Consider the following 13,999-nt stretch of genomic DNA (forward strand, 5'->3'; position numbering starts at 1 on the left):
TGTGTGTGTGTGTGTGTGTGTGTGTGTGTGTGTGTGTGAGAGAGAGAGAGAGAGAGAGAGAGAGAGAGAGAGAGAGAGAGAGCTCTTGGGTGCTGCAGAGAATGTGTCCTCCTCACCTCAGCAATCTCCCATCAACCCCTGTTTCCCCCAGCGGCGTCATGGCAACAGCCAGGTGTCAGGTATCGGCTTACCTGGGGAGGCATGGCAGCGGGCATCTCATTTATGTGACTCTGAGTTGTGTGCGTGTGTGTGTGCGTGTGTGTGTGTGTGTGCTATGTACATGCTATGTACATATGTGTGTCTGTTCACCAGAGTGTGTGCCAGTGGCCCAGCAACAACACATACTTAAAACTCGAATACACACATCTCATAGTAACTGTAGTGGTCCGACACTGATGCTCCTTCCCCCTCACCAAGGACAGAGAGAAAGAGGATGAGGGAAAGCTGAGCACAGAGTCTGTGGACTAATATAATAAGAAACAACATTAGCTTCATACATCTACAGCACCGTGTTTATCCAGAGCATGTGTATATCTGTTTAATCAGTAAATTCTTCAGTAGGCCTAGTACAAACAATATCCAGTTAAATGCAAATATCTTCTGCATGTATCTTCTGAACACGCGGTCAAACTTTGGAGTGTGTGCTCAATTATACAGTACCAGTCGAAAGTTTGGACACACCTTGCCAAGAGTGTGCAAAGCTGTCATCAAAGCAAAAGGTGACTACTTTGAAGAATCTAAAATATGAAACATATTCTGGTTTGTTTAACACTTTTTTGCTTACTACATAATTCTATGTGTTCCTTCATAGTTTTGATGTCTTCAATATTAGTCTACAATGTAGAAAATAATGAAAAATAAGAAAAACCATTGAATGAGAAGGTGTGTCCAAACTTTTGACTGGTACTGTATATTGTATGGTGTGTTTCTCTCCCCTCTGCATCAACAGTCTTTAGTAGTGGGCTTGCTTCAGCAAGTCCAACTATTGTTCTTCAACATACTTATTAGGTGGGCTTGCTTAAGCAAGATTTTCACTTTCGTGGCCTCTTCATGAAGAGTCTGAACCTCAAACAGTTAATCCTATAACAGTAGAATTTATTATTAATGAAATACAGTAACGCATCATAACCTTTATAGAGTTAAGCATTCCAATTCCTTGATCTCTTCACAACCAGATAATCACAGTTTTACTCATACCAGGATCCCAACAGTCTTGTCTCTGTTCTAATTGGCAGACAAGACACACCATTCGTTCCTGGCAGTACCGAAAGAATTCAGGTTTTGAGAGGGGAGGCAGGGATTGAAGACAAAAAAACACTAAAACATCAAAAACATCCCTTCCACAACTAGATACATTGACTCTCCTGCTCTGGGAACTACACATTGCTATCTTAAAAGGTGTCGCACAACAATAACTTTATCAATTGTTTTGTACTAACATTACCTCATCTTGTTGTAACTATATGCAAATTGTTTAAAATAAAACAGTGAATTAAAATATGTGGAATGTTTTTATTTTTTACATTTATTTTATGAGTCATACCTGACAGGGTAAGGTATTGTTTGTTGTCGTTTGCAGTTTGTCGTCATGGCATTAGAGAGTGTGAACCATACTTTTCATCCAGTGACTGCTGACACCCACCCACCTGCATACTTTTCTTTAAAACGTCCATCAGACGTGACAGAACGGAATGAACGACAGAACGGAATGAAGGTGCGGTTGGGAAATGTTCGCAAAGGAATAGCTAATCATCCTGCGAGGGAATGTGTGTGTGTGTGTGTGTGTGTGTGTGTGTGTGTGTGTGTGTGTGTGTGTGTGTGTGTGTGTGTGTGTGTGCGTGTGTCTGTGTGTGTGTCTGTGTGCGTGTCTGTGTGCGTGCGTGTGTGAGTGCGTGCGTGCGTCCTTGCGTGCGTGTGTGTGTGTGTGTGTGTGTGTGTGTGTGTCTGTGTATGTCTGTGTGTGTGTGTGTGTGTATGTGTGCATGCAGTGGGTGTTTTGGCGTAGTGGAACGTTGTGTAGGCAAAAAAGTAGATGATGCAAGGATGATGGGGTTATATAACAATGAACTGGTATTTCACAATAGTTATATGATGGGTACGATAAGATCCCCCACATCCTTTACTTCCCTGTGCAACGTTCTGTTTGTTTCTGTTTGACCCCCATACAAGACTACTTGTTACTCTGAGAAAGTGGTATCTGCCTCCTCCGCTTCCTCTTTGTGAATGTCAAATCTTTAAGGAGAGTGATTTCCCAATACTCATAACTCTGATTTGATGGAGAGAAAAAAAATAAAAAAATAACTGCTCCCCGACCCCCGTACTTTGCCCTCAAGAGGTGTAAGTCATTAAATACTTGCATATGATATTGGACACATTTGTTGTGATACATTTTCAAATGCTAATGTCCATTACATTTCTCTCTAAGTGCTTTGTGATGTGTACATCAAATGTATGTACAAATGTACATTATGTGTACAAAGACTTCTTTTTGTTTGTGATTGTAGCCCTGCCTCATAACTCAGGTTTCACAGGAAACACAAATGCCTTTGCAGTGGGTCATGAGGGAGTGTAGGGGTGGAGGGGTGAAGGGGTGGAGGAGTGGCCAGTTATCTGTAAATGAGACAACTCTCCTCTGGGAGTCAGTAGTCTGGTGCCAGGACAACCACTGTACATCTGAGCAGACAATCGTAAGTAAACTCTTTTTAAAAATGTGTTATTGTGACACTTGCCATTCCATGTTTGACATGAATCATGTTTGATAAAGGTCAAAGTACTATAGCATTTCATTCTATTGCAAAGCTTTAAAAGGTTATTTTGATTTCTGACAGTGTATGGAAAATGTAAGATCAAAGTGGACAGGTTTTATGTATCTATGTTTTATCGGAAGGCATCTAAATACCTTTCTATAACTTAGGCATCAATGTCCATTAAAGAAATATCATTGGTGTGTGTATTATTTTTTTTTTTTGTAATTCTGTAAATCATGTCAGTTTCAGATTCAGAAAACTTTATTGTCCATAAAATTTACAGTAGACGGAAAATTGTCTTTAACATCGGCTCAAATTACTTTAAAAAGACATAGACACATGAACACAAATACATCACACACAAAAAAGGTCAGCCGTAATATATATATATATATATACAGTACCAGTCAAAAGTTTGGGCACACCTTCTCATTCAATGGTTTTTCTTTATTTGTATTATTTTCTGCAGTGTAGATTAATATTGAAGACATCAAAACTATGAAGGAACACATATGGAATTATATAGTAAACAAAAAAGTGTTAAACAAACCAGAATATGTTTTAGATTTTAGATTCTTCAAAGTAGCCACCTTTTGCTTTGATGACAGCTGTGCACTCTCTTGGCAAGGTGTGTCCAAACTTTTGACTGGTACTGTACATGTTTATTGCGTATTACATTGGCCAGTACCTCCTCTCATACGCCTCCTAGGGGCAGGGCAACTAGTTCTTATCTGTCCCTTATCTTAAGCCCTACCTCCTATTTGTCCAGTGCTCTTTTGTTATCCATGTTTGCAGAAAGTTTTCTCCACAACTGGTCCAACTGGTTGTTCACTGACTGATGGAAATGTACATACTATATGTCTTTGTCTGGAGTGACACATTAGATGTTATCGAAGGGAGGGGTAAATGATATCATACTTTCTGAAGAAAAAAACCCTTTTTTTTTTTTTTCCCCCCATTTCAGGGTTCAACAGATCTGAATCTTCAACATGTGGGGTCATAACCAAGGTAATTATACGCTCACCTCTCCAACAGGTATGTTGAATTGTACTGTTTATGTTAGGATCATATTCTATTCTGAATTCTTTTCTCTCTGTTATGAAGGAAGCGGACATCCCTTTGGCTGCAATGTGAACCCTCAACACCCACAACAGCCCATGCCAGGGGGGTACCCCGGGCAGTACCCCCCTGGCCAGTACCCCCCAGGCCAGTGCCCTGGCCAGTACCCTAATGTTCCTCCTGGGAACCCAATCTGCGGCCCCCAGCCCTCTAATTGCTATCCTGTGCCGCCATCATGTGGCCCAACTGGCTATCCAGGACATGGGGGGTACGGACCCCATGGGGGGCATGGGGGGCACGGACCCCATGGGGGGCATGGGGGGCACGGACCCCATGGGGGGCATGGCGGGCATGGACCCCATGGGGGCCACGGTCATGGGCACGGTCATGGGCACGGTCATGGGCACGGTCATGGGCATGGGCACGATCATGGGCACGGGCACGGTCACGGTCATGGGCACGGTCATCATGGACGTGGACGCAGGCATAAGCACGGTCATATGCATGGTCGTTGTCATAAGAAAGGGAAGCAATGCCATGGGGTAAGAGATAGTTTATTCTGTCAACACTTTAGGGTGGATTCCAAGTTGAGTTAATCCAATCAATCTCCTTCTGAGAGCAAGACTTCTGAGGTTCACTGAAAGACAACAATGAAATAGTTTGGACGTTTTGGTCCTCTTTGCAAAATCAATCACGGACAGTTTACGAGAACAAAAAAACAAACCTGTCATAAAGTAAAGGTTAAGCATGTTTTTTGCACGAAACAAAACTTATCTAAAGACCAGTGCTCGACCATGACACCAGATTTTAGGAAGCACTTTGTTTGGACCAAGGGTTAGGGTTAGCTCTCTTTACTGGACGTTCTTTATCATGCGCTCTCATTCCTTGAACGCCACTGATGAATGTGATGATGTTGACTCAGTAATGTCCACTTATGACTCAGTTGTGCTCGATTAAGTGTGTGTATGTTGTGTCTGTCCTTTCCCCAGTCCTCCAGCAGCTCTTGCAGCAGTGACTCAGACTAGAGCGGCAGACAAAGGGATGGAGCTCCAAGCGGATAGGCCTACCGATCCTGCACATCATCCAAACGAGAGACCTTGACACGCATCTCCACCGTTGCTTACAGACACACTCCCACCCCCCCCCCCCCTACTCTCTGATCCCTACTCTATATACATTTGATTGGCTGTGCTTGTAAATAAGATCTCTTTTTGAACATAATTGCTTTGTGCATAGAGGGACGTGGACTGCTATTAGTTTCACAGTTGCCTTGAACTTCAGCAGTCCTTCATCTCAGCAGTTCTAATAACATAACAAGTGGCCTAGCAGACCGAAGAGAACAGGTTACTGTAGATGTTTCTGTTGGCAGTTTTTGTGTTCTACCGTAATGCCATTTTTGTTGCTGTAACTACCTGCTTGATTTGGAATATTTTAGATGAATTTGATTTATATTTATAGTAAGCAATCATAGTTTCTGTAACAGGCACAGTACTACCATAAACTATATAGAACAACACTTTTCTGCAGAGTGAATTTTTTACTGTTTTTCACCTTTGTTTTCAAATAAAAGTTGTCCAACCTGCAATGCATATTGATGGTTATAATAACTATTAAGTGTGTCATTATGAAATAAATGGTGGATTGAACTTTTCATTAGATGATAAAGGATACTGTTTTGATGCACTGAAGTTTTGAGAGTTATAGTGAATTTTGCAAAAGAAATGTGGTGTTTTGGCAAACGTGTTAACTGTTTAGGGGAACGTGTTGAAAAGTTGAATACTGTTTCAAGAAATGTAAGATGTTATTATAGCCCCCTACCCTTCCTGTGTGCTACTGAGACCAACAATTGTGACGTGACACTAACATGGAGAGACAGGAGACATGGTGAAAATAAGGAAATAACATTCTCTACCATCTCAGTCCATCTTCACTCTTACAAGTGCAATCTGTAGTTTCATGTTGGGTTAAAAAGAATGTACCTTACAGCCAGGACTGAGAAGGGTATTTTCCGTGTTGAAATGTAGGCCTCCTGCCCACCAGGCTTTAATGGAACCTAGCTCCATCCTCAAGAATCAAGTTTTTTTTATTTTTTTTTATTTATGGGCATTTCTGCTTTATTGGGATAGAGACAGTAGAGGTTGACAGGAAGGATGGGAGAGAGAGAGGAGGGATGACATGCAAGACGTGTCGAGGGTCGGAATCAAACCAGGAACCTTGCGAATATGTGGTATGCGCATTAGTGTGCTACGCCACTAAGCGCCCCCAAGAATCAAGTTGTTAAGTATGTGTATTAAGTAAGGCCAGAAGGAACCAACAATCACATTAGTAGTGTACTGAGTTGATGAGTGTACTTCGTGCTAAACTTATTAAGAGATACAAAAAAAAAAAACATGAAACAAAAACTGTGATGGTGGTAGATTATAAATACATCCACCCACATGCACACACAGACACACACTTTTTGTCCAATGGGGTAATTTCTGGACATTATTTCTGATTATTTAGGGGGACACCTTTTAGCTCCAGAGCTGTGATCCTCAGTTTATCTGGGTGGCAGGTAGAGGACTTTGTAAACAAATGATGCTAAACAGAGGTTTAGCTTCAAATGATGTTTAAAAAAAGGTGCAATCTGTCATTTCTTATTTAGTTTTATTCTTCACACATTTCTACTGTATATAGTATTTTAAGTAATAAATAGGTAGAGAGAGAGAGAGAGAGAGAGAGAAAGAGAGAGAAGGGGTAGGGGGGGGAGAGAGAGAGAGAGAGAGGTTTTCCAAAAGGTTAAGATGTTTGTGTGCAGTCTGTACTCTGTTGACCACCCCCTAGTGGTGTCTTTTAGATACAGCAGCATCAAATCATCTGATTCATTTATATGCGAGGGACAACTCATCCCTTTAATACCCTAATCGGCATTCATACCTCGCCGCAATGATTCGGGACAATGGTCTTTTATTGAGGATGTGATCTCACCCGAGAGAGCCAGAATCAGCCATTTTTACAGCCCGTCTCCTCAAGGCCCCATCCATCATTGGGTGTCAGAGAGACAGAGGCGGTGGAAACACTCTAACTCACTTACTGTAGAGAGAGAGAGAGAGAGAGAGAGAGAGAGAGAGAGAGAGAGAGAGAGAGAGAGAGAGAGAGAGAGAGAGAGAGAGAGAGAGAGTGACATATCGAGACGTCATTCGCAATCGCTAACTCACTTAGCCGGGGTGGCATATTGGGACGTCACTCACAAACACTTAACTCACTTAAGGACAGAAGGACAGCCGATGTGGCGAAAAAAAATCGGTTTGCTGCCCGACTCCCATGATGTATTACTTCAGATTAAATGACTGGTAAATAAACTGATTTTTTCTTCATTTTTTTTTTTGGAGGGGGGGGGGGGGGGGTTGATCATCCATCCATCTTCAGTATGCTCAGTCTCACCACTGACACTCTGACCCTATCCCGCCCTCTGCTTGTCCCTTTTCTTCTCTTTTCTTGTCTTTTTTTTTTATCTTCCCTCCTTTCCTCTTCTTCTGGCAATCACATCCTGAAGGTCTGAATCGTATTTGTAGGCTTAATGTGCACACATTGTCTTCGTATTAACCAGGAATGATGCATTGATATTGCTAGCGACGTAGCTGTGGCTAATGCTTCCCTTATTGATTCTGAATGCAATCAGAGAGCATGTCATTTCAACTGAAGGTCTGCCGGCTTTCTATTCAGTCTGAAAATGGAATAACAGACCGCGCTTCATTGTTCATGGTTGTCATTTTCAGATTATTCAAATTTGTTTTCAAATGAATGTCGAAACACTCTTGAGTGATGATAAGCCATTCGTTTAGTCATGCCTTGCTGGAGTAAAGCGTACCATCTGAAAACAATCGGCTTGGATTTGAATTGTTTTTTTCCTCAGATAAAAGTCAATGGAAATCAAAGTGTTATGGTGTTACAGCTCAATAACTGTTACTGTTAGCGTTTGGCATCAGCAGTCAAATCGCCGAAGCATTGCCGTGGTTGCTCATAAACATCTCATACCACATTACTTCATGTCAACATGTTCCCACAGAGGGAGGTATCCCTTAGAACATTTGACATAAATAGCAATGATTAACTCACTAATGTCTACATATCATCCTGATGGATGGATCAGTACCAGGGAAGGCTGGTGGAGGTAGAAATCGGAGGACAGAATCACTGGTATGGAATGGAATGAGGAATGGTATCAGCCACATATCAAACACAATAGTGTTTGATACATTTCAAGATGGTTTCCCTTTATAGGCCCTGTTCCTAACAGTCTCATAAACATGACTGTCCTGTCACAACCTTTGATCCAGACCAAATCTGCTGTGTGCGTTCATTTGCTTCCTCAGCAACTACTGAGAAGCAGCTCCCTCGGGCTGCTTTTAGAGTTCATTAAAGGAATGTTGTTAATTATAGATTCTCTCCAATGGGGATTTAACCGCCACCCCCACCCCCACCCCCGCACTTCCTTGCCTGTCCAGTAGGGAAATCTCAATCCAACATTTATGGGTACCCCGGGACGTAACGCGCTGTCATAGACGATGCCTCAAAGCGACAGGATGCTGCGTGGCGCAGGTCACTACGGTAGTCCACCGCTGTCCATAATTAATGATTACGCTTCAGAGAGAGACCCCTTCTCTTTCAGCGCTCCCTCTCTTTCGTTTTCCCTTCCCTCCCTCCCTCGTTCCTTCTCTCTCTCTATCTCTCTCTCTCACACACACACACACACATTTCTTACTACCAGCATTAAAAGTGCACGCAAGGAGGGAGAGACAGACAGACAGACAGACAGACAGACAGACAGACAGACAGACAGACAGACAAATGAGGACATTTCTAGAAGGAAGACACACATAAGACAACTTTCAAACTGGAAGCATTTTTATTGCCCTAGAATCCACCTGAGAATGACAGCACTGCTCATCTCACCTGACCATGTCATACTGACATCATCAACGGACATCTCTGTTGGCTTTGGACAGTATATACACCACAGAATACACACATTTACACTAGGGGAGGCTGGTGGAGGTAGAAATGGGAGGACGGCCTCCTTGTAATGCATGGACTGGAATGAGGAATGGTATCAAACACGTGCAGTCCATGCATTACAATGAGCCCGTCCTCCCATTTCTACCTCCACCAGCCTCCCCTGATTTACACGCCCTTTACACCCTATACTGTAGAACTGAATCACAAGTTTTGTTATACTTTGTCACAAAAATATACAGACTATTCCATTAGAGTGCAAACTCAGGACCTCTGATATTAGTTCACATTGGTATCATCTGTAACATTTAAAATATATCAACAAATTCCTTCTGATTTACTTTCCCTTCATTTAGCATGTTCATAAAAGACACATTTCAGACGATTTATACTCTCTGACACACCAAACACAGACACAGATTTATATTGATATCCATTTAAAAGTACCACCACCAGTTCACAATCGCTTCCTGTTAGCTAACAAAAGTAGTGCTTTGCACGAGTATAATCTACAACTCAGTTCAAAAGATTATTGGATTTCACTAAGTATAGTACCTATCCCACTTGAAGACGTACGTCACGTGATCTTATTGCCTTAGATGCTGTGGTATGTTTTAAATATCAGTGCTGTGAGTGTAGCAATGAAGCTAGTACAAAAGGTTATATTTACTTATTAAAACAATCTTTAGAAAATCATCTATATGCGTTCTATTAGTCTTCATTAATGCCACACTGGTAAATAAAAAAAACAAGAAGAAAATAAATCAAGCCAACAATAAATAAATCTTGCTTTCAAATATCCTCTTTGAAATTCCATGAGTTATAGATACGTACTTCATGTGTTTTTCCTGAAAATATTTCAATGAATCAAATTGGTTCATTTATACAAGACCTTGAAATAAGCAAACAAAACCAGACAAATCTTGCCTACTCCCTATAATCGACAATGGACTGATTCCAATCCAACCTCTAGTTCCTTCCCATGGGCCCTTGTTGGTTCACACTCTGCTCTATGCACTGAGACTATGTGAAAGGCTCTCTCATGGGCTCAATGCATAAATGAAATCCAAAGAGTAGGCCTATACACCTCCTAGCCTGCAAAGCAGAGAAACACTCTCTTGCTAGGTGAGAGCTTTACAGGCCACCGTAGATATATTCCTGGTGTCCTATGACTGTATAGTACTGTATGCTTCACTCCATGACCTGGCAAGACCCTATCTCTCAGTCCACAAATCCTTCTATACAAACATGTCAACAAAAGACAACAAGAGTTTTGGAAGCACTACGATGTTGATGAACAAAGCTGGTTTCACATGAAAGGTAATCCTGGAGGATCTTCAAGTTTCAGGGTGTCCGGCTTCATTGCACTACCGTCCTCCTTCCCCCAGAGGGCAGTGTTTCCTGTCATGGAGATGCAGTCGGGTAGGCCCATCTCCTCTCCTCTCCTCTCCTCTCTCCTCCTCTCCTCTCCTCTCCTCACCACCTGAGTTTGTTATCGGGAGCAGGGTGACACACTCGGCCAGTCCCAGAATGACATAAAGAAGGAATCGGAACAAGGGTGACGTCATAGTTTGAGACACTGAAGCGCACGTGGAGGGGGGGTGGGGGGGTGGGTGGGGCGTTCGGGGATTCATTCGATCCTGATCGCTTCCACGCACTCTGGCTCCGAGCGAGGAGGAACACAGAAGCTGTCCACCGCTCGCTACCCGTGCAGACACACCGTCCCGGAGAACCGCCATCAGCATGACGTCACTACCCTACTATCCCTCCTTTACCTCATTCTGGCCACAGTTCCTGGGTCAGGCCCGTGGGAAGGGAATGACCGGACCCCCATGGCGTCAGGCCTTGGCCTCCAGCAGTTCCAGGAACAGTTTGTGCATGGGCACGCGGCCGTCCTGCTTGATGCTGCAGAAGTGCTGCACGGCCCGGGAGGCTGTCTGCCGGAGCAGGGGCAGGGTCATGATGAGCTTGCCTGCCCGCCGGGGGTCCTCCGGATGCTGGGCACCCTCGTAGTCCTGCAGGGCCCCGTGGAGCACGTCCTGGAGCCGCTGCACCGCCTCCACATCCTCAATCTGCATGGAGTCTGGGGGTGGGAGGGGGGGGGGGGGGGGGGGGAGGGGAGGAGAGGGGGGAGAGAGACGAGGAAGAGGAGGAGGAGGAAGAGGATGAAGGAGAGAGAGGAAGAAGTGGAGGAAGAGGAAGAAGGAGAGAGAGGAAGAAGAGGAGGAGGAGGAAGAAGGAGAGAGAGCAAGAGAGACAGAGAGAGAGAGAGAGAGATACAGAGAGAAAGAGAGAGAGAGAGAGACAGAGAGAGAGAGAGAGAGAATAATAAATGACCTATGACCCTTTAGTTGCTCGTACTCTCGACAGCTTTAACAAAGAGGCTGAACCATGAGCACATCTTCTAAACTTCTAAACTGCTGGCAGACAAAACCAAACACATCTGGGCTGCGACCGTTATTCACTGACTACCTTGTCTCTCTATTTTCAAAGGCATTCAGCTTCCATTCAGCCCCGCATACCTGAGTTGGCGAGCGCGATGGCTTTGAGGACCACAAACTCCTCCTTCTCCAGCCTCATGGCTTTGTACTTCTTGGCCAGCTGCAGGATGGTGTTGTTAAGCTCCAGCAGACCCGCCATCTTGGACTGCTCCTCGTCCATGACGTAGTCCTCCGCGTACACCAGCTTGTCCTCCAAGGCCAGCGAGCGGAACACCACACGCAGGATCAGGATCTCCATCCAGCCGCTCTGCAGTAGACTCATCTGGTCTGCCAGCGACAGCGAGGGGAAGCCTAGAGGAAGGAAGGGATGAGAGATGAAGGGATGCAGGAGGAGGAAAGAGGGGGAGACGGAGAGGTTAAGAGATGTGTGTATCACAGTTGATTACGGGTCACAGTTGAAGGGGAGTTGGGGGCGGGGTGGCAAATCTTGGAGACATTTTTTAGAGGCAATGATATCAAGGTGTCATCACTCAGAAATGCTTTCATGATGGTATTGATGTTGAGGTTATTAGGAAAATACTGTAACGGGCAACAGGGCAACAGGAGGTTGGACCAGGGGTATTAGGGCAACAGAGGAGGTTGGACCAGGGGTGGGGAGACAGGCTCCCCTGAACGACGCCCCCTTTGACAGACGGTTACACCCCCCATGATGAGGATGATTAAAATCTCAAGCACAGAAAACACACACGACACACACACACACACACACTTCACATCCAACTTACAGCACACACACACACACACACACACACACACACACACACACACACACACACACACACACACACACACACACACACATACATATGCCATGATTGAAAATCAGATGATTAGTTTGAGGGGGGATTTATTTTACTTTTGACGCCACCAGTGACGGTTGTCAGGGTCTAGGGCACTTTTACAATCCCCTTGGGAACGACGGTTGCTACGGCTTCTCTCTCACCTCTCCCAGATTGATTGGAATGACGCCTACGGACCATTTCAATGGTCGATAGGGATCAGCGTTTCGCATGGGGTGTTGATCGATCAGGAAGGGGAGGTAAAGTGTGTGTGTGTGTGTGTGCGTGTGGGGGGGGGGGGGGTTGAGGACACCTCTATTGACACACACCTATAGGGACCTATAAAGTAGCATCAGATAATTGATGCGTGACATTGTCCTACTGTCACCCGAAGAGACAAAAGTGCTTGTGGAGACAAAGAGGTTCTCCCCAAATCAGAACTGTCCTTGTCACATAGAACACACTTCTCAAAGCTATATGAGCAGTGGGGGTAATGAGGAGAGCTGAGGTCTATACTCTCTCTCACACACACACACAGACACGCACACACACACACACACACACATGTGTGCGTGTGTGCGTGTGTGTGTGTGTGTGTGTGTGTGTGTGTGTGTGGTGTGTTTTCAGTTAGTGCTGAAGGACACAGATGCTAGGGCCACCACATCTATCATTACCCAAATCCATCTCTCTCACAAACCCTGTCACTGCCATCTAAAGGCAGACACACACCCCCTGCCAACTTACACACTATTTCTCTCTCTCTCACCCACAAATACACACACACACACATGCACACACACGCACACTTCACAGCCAACTTACAGCAGACCTAAAAAAGACCAATGTGTGAGGGAGAGTCTTTAGCAGGCTCATCTGCCTGTCTGGCCTTCAGACCTCAGACTACATCAGTGTCAGTCTCCATGACAGAACCAGACAGGGGGACTCAGGCTGTCGAGTGGCCCAGCCCAACTCACCTCCCCCTGGGCAGCCGGTTCAGACAGCCTGGGCCCCCTCTGCCAGGACGCTGGTTCCTCCTGCCACAGGCAGTATGCTGCCACTCACACAGAGCTGATGTGACACCGCCATTACGCTTCTACCAGGGGGTCTGGAGAAGACAGTCCTTTTACTGTCTCTCCCTCCTTTTTCACTCTCTGCCTCTCTTCTCCTTTATGTCTCTCAACTTGTCAGCCCACCCGCCTCTAAGTCTGCCCCCCCCCCTCGCCCCCCCCCCCCTGCTCTCTCCCTTTTTTAGTGCCTCTTCACTTCTCCTCTCGTTCCTTCGTTCACTTCCTGTCAGTCCACGAGCCCCTCTCTCCTTCCATCATTCTCCTTCCGTCATTCTCCTTCCGTCATTCTCCCTCTCTACATCTCCATCTCCCTCTCTTCTTCTCCCCCTCTCTCCATCTCCCCTCTCTCTATCATCGCCTCTCTCCATCTCCCCCTCTCTCCATCATCCCCTCTTCTTCTCCCTCTCTCCATCTCCCCCTCTCTCCATCATCTCCTCTTCTTCTCCCTCTCTCCATCTCCCCTTCTCCCCCTCTCTCCATTTCCCTCTCTCTCCATCTCCCTCTCTCCTTCTCCATCTCTCCATCATCCCCTCTCTCTCCATCATCCCCTCTCCTTCTCCCTCTCTCCATCTTCTTCCCTCCTTCTCCCCCTCTCTCCATCTTCCCTCTCTCCATCTTCTTCCCTCCTTCTCCCCCTCTCTCCATCTTCCCTCTCTCCATCATCCCCTCTCCTTCTCCCCCTCTCTCCATCTTCCCTCTCTCTTTCTCCCTCTCTCCATCATCCCCTCTCCTTCTCCCCCTCTCTCCATCTTCCCTCTCTCCTTCTCCCTCTCCTTCTCCCCCTCTCTCCATCTTCCCTCTCTCTTTCTCCCTCTCTCCATCATCCCCTCTCCTTCTCCCTCTCTCCA

General features: G+C 45.3%; 1 protein-coding gene and 1 pseudogene across 3 annotated transcripts in view; one reads left to right on the plus strand and one right to left on the minus strand.

Moving 5' to 3' along the window:
• Nucleotides 1–2,587: 2,587 nt before the first annotated feature.
• Nucleotides 2,588–5,464, plus strand: LOC310818389 (uncharacterized protein). Of its 2 annotated transcripts, XM_083689332.1 has the most exons (4): nucleotides 2,588–2,687; nucleotides 3,712–3,755; nucleotides 3,852–4,348; nucleotides 4,796–5,464. In XM_083689332.1, exons 2-4 carry the CDS (start codon nucleotides 3,737–3,739, stop codon nucleotides 4,829–4,831), a joined length of 552 nt encoding a protein of 183 aa, XP_083545458.1. In that variant the 5' UTR covers nucleotides 2,588–2,687; nucleotides 3,712–3,736; the 3' UTR covers nucleotides 4,832–5,464. The 2 variants fall into 2 exon arrangements, with proteins under 2 accessions (XP_083545458.1, XP_083545459.1); XM_083689333.1 differs by lacking the exon at nucleotides 2,588–2,687.
• A 3,412-nt stretch (nucleotides 5,465–8,876) lies between these two features.
• Nucleotides 8,877–13,999, minus strand: part of LOC310818446 (estrogen-related receptor gamma-like) — a 20,274-nt pseudogene continuing 15,151 nt past the window's right edge. The window contains exons 5-6 of the transcript XR_014555111.1: nucleotides 11,327–11,596; nucleotides 8,877–10,887 (exon numbers count right to left, since the gene is read on the minus strand). The product of XR_014555111.1 is annotated as an estrogen-related receptor gamma-like (transcript). The remainder of the gene's footprint in view (nucleotides 10,888–11,326; nucleotides 11,597–13,999) is intronic.

This window comes from Argentina silus (genome assembly GCF_951799395.1).
Source record: "Argentina silus genome assembly, chromosome: 17".
NCBI classification, from domain to species: Eukaryota; Metazoa; Chordata; class Actinopteri; order Argentiniformes; family Argentinidae; genus Argentina; species Argentina silus.

Excerpts from the sequence above, each read along its gene's own strand:
- LOC310818389 (XM_083689332.1), top strand. Across the intron at positions 4,349-4,795 it reads AAGGGAAGCAATGCCATGGG|TCCTCCAGCAGCTCTTGCAG; the intron begins GTAAGAGATAGT and ends TCCTTTCCCCAG.